Consider the following 20,922-nt stretch of genomic DNA (forward strand, 5'->3'; position numbering starts at 1 on the left):
AAAACATGTTATATTATGGAGCTCTGTACAGAGGAAGAAGGAAAATGTGACTATTAGAGACAGTGCCCCAACTCTGAGAGCAGAAATGGTACTTATTGGAGTCTTGCTTTTTTCCCCCCCACAGTTAGTTCAGAAGTTGGAACAGCAACATGACTGTTATCTGAACCCTCCATATTGTATATTGTTCCTCTTTGTTTCCCCAAATACCTCATCCTTCTGCATCTTGGGTACAATGCAAAACTTTTCATGAAACAGTTTGTGAGCATGCAAGGAAAGAATGGGAGAAAAAGAAAAGAAAGGAATCCAATATAAACATAGTGTAGTTCTCAGAGTAAAAACTCTCTCCCATCTAAGAAGGGTGATAAGCTCAGAAATTTGAGTAACCCAGGAAAGAGTCTCATTTACTTCAGTTCAGTAATCCCTCCCCTAGCCCTGTTTATTAGGGCTCATTAATCCAACTACTTGCCCCAATGAAAAGCACCTCCTGCTGTATTTCCACTTACAATACTACCAACTGCCCAGATCAACCAAGTCCTTTCCCCCACTGGATCAGGCATCTGCTATAGCCTGCATTTGTGACTGAGGTGAGGGAACTTTTGATCATCTGAGTAGAGATCTACAACATTCCCCTGTAAGGCTCTTTTTTGCTAATAAGAGTTCTCCATTAAGAGCTAGGGTTCAGCAAAGCAGCAGCAGAAACAAAAAGAAAATCACTTGTTTATTTCCAAAACCATAGCCTATGTCTGAGCTGGGAATCGGTGTATTGAGATTCAAAAAGCTGAACCCATTCTCCACACTCCAGTGAAGATCCAAGAATCCCTCAGAGTGGGAGAAAGATGCTCATATTTATATTTTAATTTTATTTTTGCTGTCACTTTTCCCTATTTCAACACTGCCACTGCCTCTAATTTATTTAAATAATACATATAAATGAGCAATATGCCAGGGTTCCTGGCTCCTGCCACATCTTTTGGTCAGAGGTAAACATGGCTTCAACCAAATAATCAGTGATTATGTCTAGGGAGATTATGTGAACATGCTGAATTCCCATAGATTCTTCACAGGGAGCAGTTACAAAATGGGAGGTGAAACAGTTGCAGAGTAAGAAACTCTGCAGACAAAAAAATCCTAAAGCACACTGCATATATCCCCCTTCTCCCAGAGGAAACAGGCACACACATACCATGGCAAAACCACAAATTGGTTGTTTCCTCTTTGGTAGATGCCATGTCTTGGCTATTCCTGGCTGAGTAACATCCTTGTCTGTAGTTTGCTTTGAACTCCACCATATCAATCTACTGTCACAACAACGTACTGAAACCAGACCTTCACCTTACAGTGTCAATATTCCAAAAGCAAATTTCTAAGTAACTTTCGAACCACTGAAATCCACTGCTGAGACATGACATTTCTGTTGCAATAGATTGTCAGCATTGTCTTTACAAGAACAAATGATCCCACCTTCAGAACAAGACAATATACACATTTTTGTAAGGAAATGTGGCTGTGAGACAACGGATCTGCCACAGGATGGCAATGTGGAAGCTTAACAGTTGAATCTGACTGGCTGATTTCAGGTTTGATTCAACTATTTCATATGCACAGAGGAGGTAAGTTGTATTAGTCTGACGTCAGGCAGAAGGTAGGGCAGGGTGGCACCTTAGAGACTAATTGATTCAGAGGGGAGTAAGCTGTCACAGACAACAAAGTAGGTCAGTTTGAAAAAGTAGGTTGTTGCTTATGAAACCGTAAACCCGTCTGAAACAATACGTCTCAAGGACGCCATCCTGCTCAATTTTCTGTCAGCCATTTCTTATGAAAACCATCTGTGCAGCAGAAATAGCAAAAATGACAAAGAACGACCACATCCAAACTGCTCTGGTCTGCCTACCTCTCGCTTGGACTTCTGGGAAGATCGTTCTAGAATGTCATCACTGGAAAGGTCAGAGTCCTCTGAGAAACTCAAGTGTCGACGAAGCTGCAAATCTGAGAAATCAGTAATAAGAATGAGATGATAAAATTAGAAGACTGGTAACTATAATTGTATTTTTTTCTCTCTCCACAGATACCTTGCACCTTGGCTGTGATCCTGACTGACTTAATCTTATGAAAAAAGTTAATGTTATCAATCTTTCTTTGCTGCATTACTAGGGAACATAGCGTCTACGAAAGCATTACTCTATGAACTGAACCAAAAAATGAGACAAAATTAGCAGGGTGGGAGCACCAGGTTCTCAGGGAAATCAATTTGAGAATTATATTAAAAATAGCAAGACCTTCTTTTCCTTCCCTGGAGCAAAGTCACAGCGCCAGTAAATGGACCAAGCATTTAGATGACAGCAGCAGGTTTGAAATCATTTTGGTTGACTCCATTTTGGTACAAGTCCAGAAGTCAGATGCTTAGCCTTTGTTATAAGCGTCTTGAATTGTCATTAAAGTGCTTTGACTACACACTTCATAGCATATGAGAGGTCTGCATTTATGAATGAACACAGAATCCCTATTTTTAGACTAGTATAGAGTTGGCAGACTACAGAGTAAGAGCAGAGGGCAGGAGAACTAGTTATGTTTTTCAATATCCATTTACTTGCTAGTTTATGAAGGAATATTCATAGTGATCTCCAAAGGCACTTCATACTAGGTTCAGTGGAAGTGAATTCATGAGTTGGAATGGGAATTCAAATAAGATAAAAGGTGGTAATCACCATAGCATACATTTCCTTTCTAATGAGTTAGGCTGAGTTAGAAAAATGACTAATCCTGTAGACTCAGCCAAATGAAAAAAAAAGTGGTAACTTACCACACTTACTATTAGACAATCCGTTTCAATGACACCAGCTACTTATTCTACAAACAAAGATGTACAGGGTCAACCTGATTTGCACAGTAGGTAAATGAGAATGACTCAAGCATAACACAGCATGGCAGCAAGCTGGAATAACTTCTTTGCAAAGACTTTCCTGCTATAACAAAAGTATAACACATAGGTTAACAAATGTATTATACCTGCTGCGGTAACTAGTGGAAAGCCCTTGTGCTTTCCAGAGTCCACTGTGGCACTACTAGAAGGAGTGCTAGGGCAGGATTTGTCATCAGTTTTTTTCTTCTTATCTTTCTTGTATCCAGAGAAAACAGACTTCCACAATGATTTGGGCTTGGTAGCTTCCTCTGCCCCACCATTGGACTTGTCAGACAGCTTGCTGTCATTCTTGGATTTCTTCTCTTTTTTGTTCTTACGAGGGGAAAAGAGAGAAGTTCTTTTCTTACTTTTCCCACTGGAGCCTTCTGATGAGGTGACTGACCCTTCATGCACACCCACATCAGCAGAGATTGAGGGGAATCTTTCATTACCAACATCATGTTTTAGCATGGGGCCCTCTGCTACTTTCATAGCCAAATGCTTTGGGGACTCAAAAACCAGCTCTTTGGTTGTCACGGGCATAGTAGATGCTTTTCGTGTCTTGGAGGCTCCAGCAACAGCAGCCATTTCCATATCTTTCATCTTACACAACTGTTTAGCCATGGCATCCCGCAATGCCTGACTCTTCACAGACTTCTCCCTGGCTCGCATTCTTTCCTCAGCTAGTTCCTTGGCTTCTAGAGAAACTTGAGGCAGCACCCTTTTCCTCTGGTTCACTGTCCCTTCCCCCGATGGTGGTCCACCATTCTCTTTGACCAATGGCAGATGAAGAGGCTTCTCTGGTCTTGGCCTACTGGTAGGGGGTGTAAAGAATTTCTCATGAAGACTTGTATCCTCTGTTCTGTCATCATAAGTGTCCTCTACATCATCAGCAAATGGAATCTCATCCACACTCTCTGCAAATGACTTTCGTATCTCGCCCTTTGGGGCCTCAGTTGACTCTTTGGCAGAATGGTTGTGCTCATAAAGTGGAGGTGCATGGGATGCTGGTGCTGTTGTTAGAATTGGCTTAGACTCTACCTCATTTTGCCAATTTGCCTGGTGCCTTTTTCTACGCAAAGTTGCTGGTTCTTCATTTTGAGGAGGTGGTGGGGGAGGGCTTGATGGAGGAGTAAGCATGGTGGAATCAGAAGTGTTGAAGCTCTGGCTTGCCAACGTCTTCATGTTAGATGAGCTGCCCTGAAGGCCAAGTCCAGAGCTACTGGAGAGATCTCTTTTTACTTCATTGGAATTCTTCAGTTCTTTGTCTGATGGAGATTTTGGAGTCAGCATAGATATCTGCTCACTTTCTAATTTGGGTGTAATCAGCCTTCTTGGGACAGGTTCAGGTTTCACAAGATGGATACCCTCCTGCTCTGAAGCATTCTTAGCGTGATAAGACTTCAGAGGCGGTGATTCAAGGGCTGATATATTAAAGCTAGGGTCTGACCGTTTATTTCTGTCCACTGGAGTAAGCCCCAGGCTCCTCCGGATTTCAGCACTCTTCATCCAGAACTCTTCTACAAGGTTATTTCGCTTCAGGGCCTCTTCTGCAGTAGTAGGACTCCCCAATTTTTCCATTTCACTATCATGGCTTTTTAGAGCAAGCTTGACCAGAGGAGTGGATGTTAAGGCTGGAACAGGTTGAAAACACACTGGAGGTTCCACTGGGGATGGAATAGATGCTTCAGCAGAGGGTAAAGGCTGGGAACAAATAGGCAGTTGAGTAGTGGGTGCCAGTGTGGGTGTTGGGGGCTGAGATTTCACTGGTGCTGTAGGTGTGATGGCTTCTGATGATGCAACTGGCTGAGAGAGTACTGGAGAGTGTGACACAGAAGAGCTTTGAACCTTCTGATCTTCAGAAATTTCATCTTTTGTCTTTTCTTCAAGAACAAAAGGCTCAGGAAAAAAGCGTGTCTCTGGAGATTTGTCCATGCATGTCAGCCCAGTGAGGGGATTCTTAATTTCCTACGGAAATAAAGAAGTAATCATTAATAGTCACTACGAATTAGATTTCTAGTTCATTCCTCAGGCTTTCAGAGAAAGTTGAGAGAGGAAAGACTGATGCTTCAAACTATGAAACAGTGCATTTGACATCCTTTTCCTCTGGAAAGCAATATAAGAGCTGATTTATTGTTTGGTATATGTTCTAGTGTACAAGCTATCTATACTGAAAGTTGATATGGCAAATTTAATTTTGGAAATAAAAGAGGGATAAAGTCCAGGAAGCTTTCCCCTTGCCTCACTCCAAGTAAACATATAGTGGTAGACCCCTTTCCCAAAGTAGATTTGACATACATTCTTCAAGATTTCTTGACTACAATACTATGTAATGGCCAGAGTTGGCTGTGGTAGGATTGTTTCTCAGAAATGGGAGGCAGTTCCTGTCTAAAGGCTCACTATACTGCAATGCCAGGACTCCTCTAATGATTCAAGGGGTCATAAATTTCAAGTGGATGAGTGAATTTCATTAATCTGAAGCACACTAGTACACTTTCTGAATCTGATAGGGCACTGCTGCAGAGGAAGCACATCATAACTTGACCATCACTTGAACAGGACTATTTTACTGCATGTAAAACATGCAACTCATTTTAGCTACACAAGCAAATGAAGAAGAGTACCATATTTATTCAACTCCAAGACACGGCTTTTTTGGAGTACTACTATGCCCATGACAACCAAAGAACTGGCTGTGGCTGCTCCAGCTATGGCTCTGACTTGGGGCCTGACCTAGACCTGAGGTAGACAGGGTGGGGAAAGAGGATTTGGCTTAGCAGAAGAGGAGCTGCCCTGACCCAGGCCTGGGGCTGCCACTGCTACTGCTGCCTGATCAGCACTGGGACTGGAGCCTGAGGCAAATCTGCCACATATGGTAAGCAGGTGGGGTGGGGGAGGGAGGCAGGGAAGAAGTGGCAAGTGGAGGCTGGGGGCCAGGCACTGGTGCAGGCAGAGGAGGCAAGTAAGGGGGAGTGGGGGGAAGAATACAATGTGACAGGCACCAGGGGCAAGTGGTATGGGGACAGGCTGGGGACAAGAGGCAGGAATCAAGCCACTTGACCCCACACAGTTTGCTCCCTTCCACCCTGTTTTCATTCTGCAGCAGTGCGGGTGGGGGGGTGAATTTAAGACACCCCTCCAAATAAGTAGTTTATATACATTTGTTATAATTTTCCATGTATAGAATCTAATTATTGGGGGTTCATTTTAAATTTGAAGCTGTCTTGGATTCTGGATAAATAGAGAGTCACAAACCTAAGAGGTCTATGGGGTGTCTTACGGTTTCTTGAGATTGTTTTACTGACATGGCATGTGTAGTCTCTACATACATATAGGTAATGTTAAGCTGTATTTAGCCTTATTATCCTCACATTTATATGCACTGTGGTATTTGAAATAAAATGCATTTCTCATATGTTATAATGAGGCCATGACTGCAAAACTTGATAACAACTTTCAAATGGTAAACAATGAGTTTCTTTAGCACCTAAGGAGAGGCCAATGTAATCAGCTTTTTACAGGAGCGTGTTTACTCTCAGAGGCCCTCCCAGACAATAACAACTTTATACTTTAAAAGGAGAAACCCTAACATGTACAACCCCTAGGAACATGGAAAACATTTTTTACTGTGGAGTAAATAAAGTGAGAGAAGGCTGGATTAATAATCTCCATGTCTGAAATAATGCACTAGTTTTAATTAGATCAGGAAACATTTTAGTCTGGTAAACACATACCTTTAGGGAGGTGGGTGGGCATAGCATGCACGCCCTCCCCAAGAGATCAGTGGGGAGGTATGCAAATAGCCAGATTAGCAACTCTACTTCTACCTCCAGAACATGGTTTGGTCCTCAGTCTCCCAGGCCTGGGGAAACACTAGCAGAGGAGATGCAATGATCACCACCATGGTGGAAGCTAGTATCGGTCTAGGTGGTTTTGCTGTACCTGGAAAGGGAACTCCCCTTCTCCCTGACCTGTAATATTGAAGGTGGAGACCTGTCCTTTGCATTGCAGGTGGGACCCCCCCCCCCCTTACAAGAGTCTACTATAGCTTTCCAATGGGAGGATCTCAGCTACACACTATTTTATGGAGATGGGGGATTTCTCTCTAGCTTGATCCTTTGGTGTTTAGGCTAAGGGCAAACGAGACTTACGGGCACCTGAACCCCAAGACTTTTGGAATTGGTGCTTGCATGTGGGATTTCTGCTATGGATTTGGGAGTATCTGAAGACCCAGGCTGAAGAGTCCGGGAGATAAGATGCTTGCTGGTGGTAACATCACATGGACCTCAACAACTGAGCTCCAGCTCAGTCAATGGAATTTGGAACTGGTTTGGTCAATTTGGCCTGAGACATGAAAATAAAAAAATACCCCCCCCAAAACCCTGGAGTCCATCAGTCTGAGTAAAGCAAGTTGGCAGGAGAAACTGCAGAAGGGCCTAGAAATGAGGTCAGAGGGAGACGCTCATAGATTTGGAAGTTGATATCTAATGCCATACAAAAGAGGGAGAGAGAGGGAGAAGCTGCTTCTTAACCAGTTGAAGCTGGCTAGGGACTGCATCCTTGGATTTAAAGTGGAGAGTAAGAACAGGTTTGTTCTGATATTTTCTTTTGTTTGTTTATTCTTATAGGTCTCTCTGCATCTTAGCACATGGTTACTGATTCTTATGCTTGTTTTTTTAAATAATAAATAATTTTTATATTTTTATGCACTTAGTGTCAGTGTTAACTGTGATTCCAGAGCATTTGGCCATATAAACAGGCCTTCTTTACAGAGATCCATCTTTCCTGAGCATGAGAGTGGACAAGGGTCTGTTCCTTCCAGAGTTCAAAATCCCTTCTGCTAAAAGCTGGCAAAGCCTGGACAAGACTGGTAAAGTTTGTGTGTCACAGGCCAAGGGGCTGGTTCCTGGCATATCTCAGCTGGTTCTCAGTTGTCAAGCAGCAGACAGCAGAGAGAGGTTTGGGGTAAAGGGGAACTCTGAAAGCACAAGAGTTCCCTGATAACATGTCTCAGAAGCACCCGGACACATCTGGGGCTAGGACATGTTACATATGGTATATATCTTTTAAGTTTCTTCTTTATCTTTGATATATACAAAGTCAAGAGCACCAGTACCTTTCTTACCTCTGTTTGTTCTGGTCTGGGACTATCAACTGGAGACAGAGGAAGAACATTCTCACAGGGAGACTGGATGGGGAAGGAGACTTTGCATGGATCTAGAGAAAACAGAGAGCATGCTTAAAACAACAAATGAGTCCATTAACATTCCAAGTCTGTATGAACATAATGAACCGCAAGCAAGATGGCAGACTTAAAATTTTAGACTGGTCCATCTGGAACTTGCTTGAGAATCTTTAAGTGAAACTAATGATGCAGGGTGATTAGCCCCACATGTCCAGGGATCTGTTCATTCTGAAGATTCTTGCATGCTTTAAGAAGCTGTAGCTCATCGTGACTGTGTAACATTTTTCTCAGAATTTAAATGAAAGTATGTACCCAAGCCACTGGGAGTAATGAGGTCATTCACATTTAGTGTATGAGGCTGCTTTTCCCAGTATTTCAGCTTAACAATTCAAATAATTAATTGGAGTGCAAGATAAAATGAATAAAGCTTACCTTTTGTCATACAGCGATGGCTAACTACCTCTCCCTCTTCCTCCACCACCTTTTCCTCCTCTTCATCAGAGACTTTCAGCTCTGGCTCTTCTTGATATTCAGCTTCTGCATCAGAAGGGATGTCATCTACCATCATTGGTTTGGATGGGAAAAAGTAAAAGAAATAGAAGGGAAGAGGTCTTGAATATAAGCCCATGAGGAGATCCATACCTTTTCTACTTCCTTCATCTTACTGCTGTTTACTCACAGGGTGATAATGACTGTAGTACCTGAGCATATAAATGTTTCACTCCTTCATTATGCTAATAGGAATCACAAACAGATATGGATATCAGACAAATAGTTTTTTTAGTTTGATTCATATTCTTCTGGGTTGTACTGGAAAATGTCTATATCTTCTATGGCATGGAAAAGGTTTAGGCCCAACCTTAAAGTCTTTTTCTCTAATGAATTCTTGCTTCTTTCATTCAATTGGACTAATGTGACCAAGGACTGCAAGATGGAGCCCTCCAACAAGGTAGGCAATTCACTCTAATCAGGTAAAGATCTTCAGTTTCATTTTATCTTTCAACACTATTTCCCTCTCACTTATCTGCGGTGAATTCTCCTACGCACAGATCTGCTCTGACTAAACTGGCCTCATGCAAAATGTTTGCTGCCCATCATGATTTTGTTCTTGTAACAAAGTTTAGTGATGCGTAATAGTACAATACCATCATCCAGTTCTGCACCAGTATCTCCATCTTCTCCTGCTTCTCCTTCTGTATCTGCAGGCTCTGTGCACACTTCATCCTCCACATCATTCTCTTCACATGGGGCTAGAATGTATTGAAATGTTGAGCGAGAGAGAGAGAGAGAGAGAGAGAGAGATCTTTAGAAGGGAAAGCACTGGTGTTATACTACAAGTGGCCAGGATGGGAATGTTTATTCACAGTTTCCAAACTAAAGTGGTCTGAACTGTCAGCAGCAGTATTCTCACAGGCATAGGCACACACATGCGTGCTCTCACACACACTTTCATCATACAATCAAATGACACTCCAGGGCTTAAATTGGAGTAGTCACGGTATTTTGCTTTCAGGCAAGTTTAGTCACTAACACTGGTGTTGCAAAGTAGTCACAGCAGTTCAGAGGAACAGGTCTGGTGAAGCACCACCCTCTTTTCTTCAGCCAAGGTGTACCTGAGTGCGTCATTAAGCAAGAATGAGAGGCAATGATCAAACCAGAATAAGCTGTTGTTTCTGCAATAAAGTATTTTTATCACAAAGAAGCTGCAGTTACCACACATGTTAGCAGATGTGTGTTAGCTCAAAACTGAAATCTCAAACTTCATCACAACAGCTCACTTAGAGATAGAAACAGACATTGAAGGATATGGAATCTGACAAGGTAACTGCCTACGAAAGTTGACCATTAAGACACAGGAAACTGTTTAATGCTATGCGGCTACAACATGCTTGAGGACTAGAGTTAGCAACATTTTTTTCCCCACGATAGGCTGCACCTCTCCAGTGATCAACTGTGGAGGGTGTAGGTAGAAAAAGACAGGTGCTGTAGCAGAGAGTATAAACTGAACATGAGGGGAGGAGGGCACAGGACCCTGGGTATACCTTCTCTACTGCTTTGACTAGATAGTGTGCTGCTGATTTCCTGACTGCTGCTTGAAGAAACAATTTGAGTGTAGTATGGGCTGCTGTACATGTAAGCAAGACCCAGAATACACAGATATATACACACATTTTAACGTTAATGGAAGCTGTATGAAGTCTGTTGTGTGTCAGAGCCCAGAGTCTATTTTAAATAATCAGTATAAAGGAGCATTCCTGAACTTAAAACCAATAAAGGCCTTTGACAATAGAACATGCAAAACAATTTCATTCCAGAAGGAACCATCAAGACCTACCTATATGGTATCTAACTAACACTTCACAAAAGCCAACAGACAACTTCTGTAATACTCACCTGTGTCTCATCTCAAATATTATAGGCTGAGCTACTCCTGTGGGTGCTCATTACACTGTTTTAAGATATCCTCACAACTTCACACAGAATCTAGGCTTTTCCTTTAAAAAAAAAAAAAAGCAGGGGCCAGAGAAGTTTCTGTTGTGCAAAGACTATTGAGCAGTTTTTCATTTATGCAAGAAGTTCTTACAACTGCATGCTCATATAACATATTAGATATTCAACTAAGCTGTTACAGGCTTAATTAATGTGAATGAGCACATAGTCACAGTAACTGTGCATGTAAACTATATGCACACAAATCGGGGCATATATTACATTATGATGTAAACAGATGCCAATATTCTTCCACTTAACAATTTCTTACAATTTCATTCACAGAATAATGACAGTGGATAGGTACATAATTTACTTAAAGCGGGAAGGGAGGAGGAGGGAAGAGAGAGGAGCAAGAACCTCAACAGTTGTTACCATCCCTTAGTGGAGTGACATGGTCTGTGCCCTTAAACAATAAACTTCTGTAAATACCCAGAGTCATACACATTTCACGTGTAAAAGACCGAGGGCACAAGTACATAAGCTAAAGCAAGGCACACAAGGATAGGGATTTACAGAATCAGATATTTTACAATAAAAGCTTGTTTGTCGGCTCTTTTTTTGGTGGTAAATGAGAAATAACCCGTGGCAACTTACCTATTCAAAGAAAGAAGGCTAAGCTATAGCAGGTTAGCTTTTATCTACTGCCTAGGCAAAAGGATGAATATAGATAGCTGCCCTAGGCTAGAGAAAATGATACACTATAAAAATCTGGCTTTGTTTATCTCCAAGTACTTTGTAGGCTTACTCTTTGAGTCAAGTTGTAAAGATGGAGCTTCCCACTATGATATCTATAAATGTACTTAACCAAACCAAATCTTTGCCATCTCCTTTTATTGACCTGATTGTTGCTTGTGTGTGTGTGTGTACCAGCTAATGTCATTTTGGAAAGACTATTACCCAAAGCAAATCCCTTTAGCAAAGAATTAACATTAAACGCAAGCAACTATTGCAAAATGTGTAAAAATGTCATCCGCAAAATTAGGAAAATCTGACACTGACTATATGCATGTTTTTCTTTCATCCAGAAATCGTGACGTATAGTTTTTTTTTTTATAGCAAAGGTTGAATAGACCACAATCAATTCTTTAAAATACTTCAACATCCCCCCCCACTACATTTTCAGATGTGCAGACAAGTAACATATTGGTGCAATGGATAGCTCTTTGGAAGAGACAGAGAGCTTGCAGGTGGCTGGTTATAGTTATAGGTATACTGTGCATATACATATATGCGGTTAGGATAAGGAGCAAAAGGCCAAAAGCTTCCACACAGTAGCTTGTGAACTATATACTAGGGCAGTCAGAAACTACATGTTCAGCATTCTGTTCATATCGGCCAGCAGCCATGACTTGCCGGGCTGGTATGCAGTTATTCTGTAAACGCTGCTGCCTTGCCAAACCAGCAAATGAAGCAAAGTTTTAGCGGTGGGCTAATTACTTCCATATGTGAAGGTAACTCAGCTATAGGTCACACCAAGTTTCTTCAAGTTATCTCTGTTCTATTCTATTTCTTTAGGTCCTTTTTATAGAATCTACCTGCTACCTAAAATCTCTATATTTACTGGCTTTATAAGATATTCTAGGACCACCTAAGAAGAACCATTGACACCTGTATTCTTTCAGCTACAGGCCAGTGGAGCACAACTATTTCCAGAACCATGCCTGGTCCCAGAGTTACCAGCTTTGTCTTGCAGATAGTTTTTCTTTCTTGTTTTCATCAACAGGCAGCTGTAATTTGTTTCAGATGCAGCCTGAAGTGATCTCTCAGCTACTTTTCCCATTTTCAAGCAAGCCCCAAGTTCTTAGTGAAGAGGCTCAGGAAGGATGATTGAGCTATACTTCAGTTCCATAACCCAAGCCAAAAAGCTATAACCTGACTTCCTTCTTCTCATTTTTCCTGCTTGGCCTGCCTTTGAAAGGGTTACGATGAAAGCCCAGTTCATGCAAGAATGGACTGTTTGAGCAAGGCATGCATGCACACACCCTCCCCCACCACCCCCTTTCTTGGCATGCAGTAGCGACAGGGCCATAGTTCTGGGGTTAAGGTACCATCTCAGTGGCTGAAGGCATGGAGAGGGGGCGGGCAGGGTTATTGTGAATTGGTATAGATAGAACATCACCAGACTACCTCCAGGGACTGTCTCCAGCCACGCCTGCACCGCCTCATGGCGTACGGAGGGAAGGTCGGATGCTGAATTTAAAAAACAATAAATGATAATAAATCAAAAGTGAGACATAAGAAAGTATCTGAAAATGAAATGCTACAGAGGGAAAACCAAGAACAGGAATAAAACCTAAGAGATGTTAGACAACAGACATCAGACCTACAGGTTAAAATGGAGCCGACAAGACAAATGGTTAGGGACAAATATGCCCTGAGGATCTCTCTCTGATATCATAAGGAAGAAAGGTGTTCCTGAAGACAGTATGTAGTCCTCAGTATCTTGCAGACTACAGCTGTTGCAGTCAAATCAACAATGGCATAGAAGGTAAGCTAGAAGATGAAGCAGCACTAAGAGATGCCTAAGCAACAGGAAGAACTCCCATTGCAGCCCAAGATCATAAAATACAGTATTTTCTGTTCATAAGCAATGTAGTCCTAGTCCTTTAGCGCTAATCATTTTAACTCTAGATGCTCTCTGAATAACATGCAACAGATGCTATTCAATTGTATATAGATACTGATTTCTGTCTGTCAAACTTGACTATGTATCCACATGTGCATGCTTTATCAGCCCTTTTAGAAGCAACTCACTACTACAGTTGAACACATCTTTGTTATTGCAATATATCACAGTCCGAATGAAGCAGTTAATTCACAGGTTGGGAGACTTTTGTCTTTCAGACTGGCCTGTTCTTTGGGGAAGGGAAGGAAAGGTTGTCTGCTTCCTGAAGGAAGTTAGAAATGCCACAGAGACAATTGTCTTCACTATAGAAAAAGGTCAGCAGAAGTATTCCTTGACTTTACTGGCAGCTTTTATAGTTTATCATGGAGACAGCTGTGTTATGGAGATAGGAAGTTAGGAAAAGACCTTTTGGTTTATTTTTGTTTTTACTTCTATTTGCTTGTATGTTGCTGGAAAAATACAAAACTAAATTGTAGGTGAAAAGGAAAACTGAAAATTATAGCACTTTGGTTTTGTGCACAATAGAAACTAAGCTCACCTTAAGAGTGACAAGCTCAAGAAACACTATCAGGACTTCTAACCCAAAATTATTAAACTTCAAGCAACACTGTGCAGGAATATCTACATATAAATACAAACATGGTTAGGGGGCAATAATGATCTCATACCTTTATAATGTGTTCCAAAAAAATCCCAAGGCATTTTACCAAATGTTATTATAGAAAGAATCTCTCAAACATGGTCACCTTTGAGGTAAAAACATAGCAATAAAAATGCATACAGCAGTCTGCAGCAAGAAAAAAGTTGAAACTACAGAGGAACCTTAGGCAGGATACAGCAGGCCACAGCTTTAGGCATGTACCATGTGATTTTTAAGTGTTAGGGACCTTGCCTCATATCTGGAAGATAACACCTTCTGCAGCACAGTTCTCCTAAGACCACTCTGATTTGCTATGGACTTAGATGGAAGACTGTTGTTAGCTTACGGTTTGCTAGCAAACCATACATTTTTTAAACCTGGATTTACCTTCCAGGTTTCTAAAATAAGCAAAGCACCTTAGCTCATAGCATCTGACAAAAACAGAGTCTAATGTGGTGTTTAATGTGGAAGGCAAGCCACAGTGAGACTGCATGAGAGATGCTGAGGAGGGTGCTAGCACACAGGCGTTTTTTTCTGCCAAAGCTACCTATAAGTAAAGACAGCTTGAAAAGATTACCTCACTGAAAAAACAGTGTCCAATCTTAATACAAAGAGTTAAGCAGCTATTGGCTTAGACTATCTCCTTCCCTGAATATACCAATTTCTTGCCAGAGACCGTTACAGTGCTTAAAGCAGCAGTATCAAAACGTATTCAATATACAATCTAAATCTGTTCAAATCTTCATTGAAGCATCTACAGAATAAGTTACTTTGTTTTCCCAGGTTTAGAATCCTTAAATACACCCTGAAGGCTCAGTTATTTCCTTTAAAACTTTGAGCCTTTTAAATCTGTTGCCCGCCATCTCAAATAATTTCCATTGTGAAGGGGAATGTAATACAGAGTCTAACTAGACACGCAGCCATGAAACTCTATAGCACAACCAGTATGTGGAAGCAGTCATTTAAAACAGAGTGAACTGAAAAGCAAAATGTTTAACCAGTGCTTGGTTTCAGGAAATACAGCCTGTCAATCATTTTTTACCCTTTTGAAAAAGGCTGCTCTTCAAGGGAATAAAAGCAACAGAGTTAAACAGCTGCAGTTTATCTGGGATTTGATGCAGGGGAGATTACCTCTGGAGGTGGAGGACTTTGAGGTTGGAACCATTTTTTCCTCCTCCTCTCTCTCACGGATGTGTGTCCAGTGCACATCTGCCAGGATTTCGAGAGGATCAACCGGATTTACAATTTGCTGCAGCCTCAGGTTCCCAGCTAGCAGACCAAGGACATGGCAGATCATATGTAGACAGGGGAGGAAGGAAGGACACGGAGGAAAAGGGCAGGAGAGTAGAAGAGAAAGGACACATCACAGGAAAGGAAATAAGGAAAGAAAAAAATAAAATATTACTTGCTAAATCAGTTTGAAAGATGGACAGAGCTTGGCATCATGTGTGCACACATAACAAACACACAGCAAGTTCATCGTCCTGGTGTTCCACTCCACACCAAAGCAGAATTATGCCATTCCAAGGGCACGCTAATGCTATTTAGAGACTTCACAGCAGATTACCTCTATTGCAAGCAGCTCCACTGCAACGTAAGATATTCCCTGGATAGCCAGGAGAGATTTGGTAGGCAACTGCAGAACAGATTTCCACCTTGCTAAACCTGTTCAGCCTGACTAGTGCCACTTATATTCTGCTGTCAAAGGCAGAGGGGCAGTCTGCACTTAAGGTCCAACTCCATAAAAAGGAATTCCAACCTTTCATGCACAGGCCTAAGTTATGTCAGCCTTTTCATTAAGACCTAAAGAAATGGGTCTTGGAAGGGGATTAGACAGAATCATTAATGGCTGATCTGGCCACATGTTATAGTCTTATAGTCATGTTATAGTTTTAACTCTCTTTTGCATTCTGGCTGACTGTTCTCCATTAACAACACTCTTTGGCCAGCCATAGAGAGTCACATAATTTCCCCTGCTAGGGGCACTATACAAACACAACTGCCAAGAGACTACAAGTGCTGCAGAGCACTCACACCATAATCCCTTTATCCCAGAGGCAGAAATCATAATACATAGATATCCTCTCTCTACTGCTACTGGTATACAAGCATATTATGATTTTATTTCGCAACAGCAAATCACCTATGTATGGGGGCCAGGGAAAGGGACTTAATGGAGGTACTTCAGGAAAATGTTCCAGTCTTCCTCAAAAGTGGGCTGCTCACACTGTGGGGCAAGATGCCCAACTGCCATGCAAAGCAATGAGCCAACCTTCATTGATCGCAGATAACCTACAATTCAGGACAAAATGCCAGACACTTTTTCAGAAGCTTAGAACTAGTGTATGGCAAAAACATAACTGGGGGAAGGATGACTCTGACACACTGGAAAAGCATTTGGAAATTAAACAATTTTGGGTGGCAGCATTTTGGGTTTGTGCCCATTATTCCTTTGCTGTTTTCTCTGAATGAGTTGTCCTCATCCCAACCTGGTTGGTTCTGCTACGGCATCATAGCACAGCACTTAGGACTTCAGTCTGAGGAATGATTGGGATGCCACATTTGACCTTACAAATGAAGGAGAAAATGACATTGAGAAATGCAGAAAGAACACGTGTAAGCACAACATTATTTGGTAGTTAATCCAAATGGGCCAACGAAACCAGGCAGACAAATGGGCAAAGAGGAAATGTGATTCAAAATTTGAGTTAAACAATTTTATCCAACATAAGGATCCCTCCTCCAAAAAGCAAAATGACATAAAAACATGACAACAATCAGAGCTACTAGACACCCTGGAGGGATCAAAAGTATGTTCAGGAGTGGCTGAAAGGGCTCGACTCACTGGCAAACAAGGGACATGGTCTTATCTTCCCTCATTGCGCTCCAAAGCACGCACATGCAGGCCCTGAGATCAGTAGAGTTAGTATTTACACTATACACTTTTGTGTTAAAAGGATGTGGTATACCAGAAGCAGCTGGGAATGGGGAGAAATATATGGCCACTCAGCAAGGCTCAGAAAGAGCAGGTCCCACCTGATCTGCACATTGTAATAATGTGGCTCCGTACGCTGACTATTGTGATTTAAAACAGCATGCCACCACCAAGGAAGGGCCCAACAAGCCACATGGCATTAGCTAAGCCTATGCCTCCATGCGTGCAGATCTAGCCTTCTTTTAAAGGAGCAGATTTTCAGTCAGCCTACTTTTCAGTTATGTAAAAACATGAAAAGGCCCAGCCATCTGCGAAGTGCTGTGGCTTGGCTAGCAGGCAAACTCAGCATTCCTCTGATGTTTGATCACTTGAGGACTGCAAGCTGATCAATTTCAAATAGCAGCTGCTGTGGGCTTCCCCCAAAATTGGCTCCTAAACCTTGCAGAAAGCTGGACCTTGTTTTCATGAAAGAGTAAGTCAGTGAATTTCAGAAGAACTATGCATTTCCTCCCTAGCTTCACTGTGGTGTTCAGCCATACCATAGAAGTGGCTGACCTGTCTCAATATTTAACTTTTGAATTAATATAGTAATGGGGACCTACCCCAGAACTCCCAAACCAGCTCCTTTGGAGCTGTATCTAAAGCTGTTAAGCAACTAAGATAAAGAAAAGTTAAGGGAGAAAGGCAGACTTCAAAACTTTCACCCTCTCTGTGCCTGTGCTCTTTAGCCATCTGGCTACTTTAAAACACACTGTCAAGAATGGTATATAGAAGAAAATTTAACATCATAGATTGAATTTCTGCAACAGTGAAAGTGACCCTGAAAGTTCAGCCTGACTCAAGGGCCAAGTAAGCATATGAATGAAATTAGAATATACTCAAAAGAGCAGAGAAAATTGTTGATAATTTCCTATACTATTTTCTCTTATATCCCTATAACATCTTTCATAATATATACCCTGCATTAAAAAAGAAAAGTTCAGTGTCTTGTAGCTGTGTGTGAGGATTTAAAGTGATGATTTGGGGGGGCTTCCTTGGATAAATGATTATCTGTGAATACAGGAAACTGGACATGATGGCTCAGGAGACCCCTTCCAGTCCTATGTTGCTATGAAATAAGAAATACAGGAACTATATTATAATATATCCACATGGCACAAAAGACATGCACACCTTGTTACAATGCAACCAATAAACTGAATGAAGGTACTTGGCCTTTCATCTCACATAGCCTAATTCATATAAACACAATCAAGAAAGCATGAATGATTATGCTTATTTTGCTCCAATAAAGTAACCCTCAAAGCAAAACTGCACTGCAGTGCTTTATGATAAACAGTGCAATTGGCCAAGCTGGAAATTACCAATGATTTTCAAATCTATTTTATAATTATTTTAAGTATATCAGTGTTCTCTGAAGTTCAAACAGATCTCTCCATCTGCCCATGCAAGGAACAGTAAATATGCGGTACAGTTGAGTAACGCCCACTCTTGGATGATGTGAAGAAATTAACAATATTTCCTGCATCAACCTTAAGGAAATTGGTAATCACAATTTAATAAAGAAACTTTTTCATGTGGGACCTGCTCTTTAAAATATTACCCCCTTAACAGGAAGCAGAAGTGGCAATGGTATAAGGGTACCTTTAAATGTACCCATGTCCTCTTCGTTTGAGAGATGTTGAAGCCAGAGGCCCTGCTGGAGCTCTCTCTCCCAAGGGCAATACTCTCCCTCTACAGCAGGGGGAGCCACACATCCACATTTAGAATCAGAGACACACGTGCACACATGAGTAATAGAGAGAGAGAGAGAGAGAGAGACATAGAGAGAGTACAGAATCAGAAAGAAAAGAAGTATAGAATGAAAATCCAGTAAGACTTGCTTCCACTGTACTCAAAGCACCTTGACTAACAAGTTGCACTTGACAGAGAAGAAGTAGTCTGGGAACATCACAGTTCAGTAGACCAACAAATAATGAGCACTTTACTGAACTTAAATTGTTGGCTTTTTCTTGAACGATTTCAGCTATAGAGTTCAATTTTCCATGTGGAAATATGCAGCCAAACAGTCTTTTTAAAAGGGATGCTTGCTACCTGCACCAATTGATTATAAACAGAATTGGCAGTGTTGGAGTGATGTTGCAGCTGTAATGGTCTAATAAATATGAGAAGCAAGAACGTCTTTTTTTTGGACTACTGCATGTTTGAGAGAGATTTTAGATAAGTTTTTGGGCACCAAATACATGAGAAAGGCTCCACCTCTCAGTAAAGGTGGAGCTCCATCTTCTGAACGCTGCATCAAGACAAATTATCCTTCTTCATAACACATTGAATCAAGCATAGATTTACACTGATCCAGTCAGAGTATTAAATCCAGAGAAAGCAGAGACAAGCATTATACACTTTTCTTGTATTTATTAGGCTATACTCATGCTGTAGAAGGAAGCTGCAAGACTGGTAGAGCCATGACAGCACAATAATATTGTGCTGCTAATAGTGCTATAACTGCCATAAAGAGAGATCTAGCACCATTTTTCAACACTAACTTTAAAATTAAACAAACAACTCCACAACCATGTGAAGTAACATTAACAGAAAAGTAGGAAAAAATGGATATGAAAGACTAGAGGCATTTGGTCTGACACCTCCAAATGAGAAACTTGCTGAATGGCTTTTTCTAACATACTCAGAGAGGAACACCACTCAGTCCCATCTAGATGTATTACTTCTCTCCCATTAGCCTGTAAGTGTTCTAGAGAACAAAGATGGATGGAACCTATCCCAGCAAGGGGCTTCCTGTCCAGTGGTAATGCTTGTCATTCTGTGAACACAAAAGTATTTCTTGACCCTATATGAGAAAGGAAGGACAAATCAATTTTTTTCTAACCTTCACTAGACTCTTCTTCCTCGTCCTCCTCCTCCTCGTCTTCCTCCCTGTCTTCAGCTGCATGGTTTTCCTCAGCTTCAAGCTCTTCCTCACTCTTTCCCTTTAGTAGGGCATGGATTCGCACAGCCTCCTTCCAAGGTACACCTCCTAGGTCTGAAGTGGGTAGCTGTGGCTGAACAGGTTCCTCCTCTTCACCCTCCTCTTCTTCCTCCATTTCAGATTCTGAACTACTGCAAAAAAGCAATCCAGAGAAGTCAGTTAATGGTGTCTCTAAATTTATATACAGCTGGAAAACATTTCAGTTAATACAGATCAAAGATGTGCACTGAAACCCCCCTCTGCTTTCAATCTTCCATTGTTATGCTTTAGAGATAACATGACTGCAGCACTTGGTCAAGTTTAACAGCTTGTGGTGGGGGCTGTAGGTGGATACAACTGCTAAAACAGGTCCTGTGATAAGTTCCTTTTAATGGAGAGGAGCCAGAGGGAGGGTTACTTGTACCAGCTACTGCACCCATTGCCATAGTACCCACGTACAGGTGGGTTCAGTACAAAAGAGGTGACCTGAATCATGTCACATCCTTTTTGAAGACATTAATACAGAAGACTAATTGGAAGAATCAGCATATGGGAGTTCATGTCTTTATCAGGGAGGGTTATTCCTGGTGGGATTTTACACTTTTGTCCCTCAGTGGGCAATGCCTTAACGTACACTGGACTGTTCTACTGAGCATTAGCATGGCACAGCAAACACCATGCTAACGTGCAGTAGAATTAGTCTACTGTGCATAAGCATCACAAAAAAGTGTGAATTTGCTACTGTGCATTAGCACAGCTACAGGGACTGACGAGAGTCACTTCCACGTAGTGATCCCTGTTAACGTCTCTGATGGCCAAGAGCTCCCAAATTGACAAAAACATCAAAGTGCACAAAGATAAAGATATAGACACCATGTTTGTTATATGAAAGAAAGAAAAAAAAGCACAGCTACCATGCCTTTATCTAGTACCTCATATTAGAAGGACCACGCTTAATGTGCAGTAGCAAAGGCACATTAATGAACATGTAGACATGCCCAATGAGAAGCTTTCTGAAAGATTCGGAAACAATTTTACTAGGAATTTTCCCCACTGCAGCATGACAAATTGCTAAACATTGAGGAAAAGCACACTTATAGTCACAGAACTATCAGGACATCAGAACATATACAAAAGATATAAACAGAGGAGTCCAAGTGAGCTAGAAAGCAGTGCAAG

At 41.4% G+C, this 20,922-nt stretch overlaps 1 protein-coding gene across 8 annotated transcripts in view; it reads right to left on the reverse strand.

Moving 5' to 3' along the window:
• Positions 1–20,922, reverse strand: part of MICAL3 (microtubule associated monooxygenase, calponin and LIM domain containing 3) — a 261,969-nt gene that overhangs the window by 38,813 nt on the left and 202,234 nt on the right. For 6 of the 8 annotated variants that reach the window (XM_059726523.1, XM_059726524.1, XM_059726525.1 and 3 more), the window contains exons 22-28: positions 19,666–19,895; positions 14,975–15,112; positions 9,230–9,334; positions 8,517–8,642; positions 8,025–8,116; positions 3,007–4,867; positions 1,892–1,986 (exon numbers count right to left, since the gene is read on the reverse strand). In XM_059726523.1, the coding sequence (XP_059582506.1) occupies positions 1,892–1,986; positions 3,007–4,867; positions 8,025–8,116; positions 8,517–8,642; positions 9,230–9,334; positions 14,975–15,112; positions 19,666–19,895 (2,647 nt within the window). Of the gene's footprint in view, positions 1–1,891; positions 1,987–3,006; positions 4,868–8,024; positions 8,117–8,516; positions 8,643–9,229; positions 9,335–12,704; positions 12,768–14,974; positions 15,113–19,665; positions 19,896–20,922 lie in introns of all 8 variants that reach the window. The other 2 variants (XM_059726528.1, XM_059726529.1) reach the window with 2 other exon arrangements.

This window comes from Alligator mississippiensis, chromosome 4 (assembly GCF_030867095.1).
Source record: "Alligator mississippiensis isolate rAllMis1 chromosome 4, rAllMis1, whole genome shotgun sequence".
NCBI classification, from domain to species: Eukaryota; Metazoa; Chordata; order Crocodylia; family Alligatoridae; genus Alligator; species Alligator mississippiensis.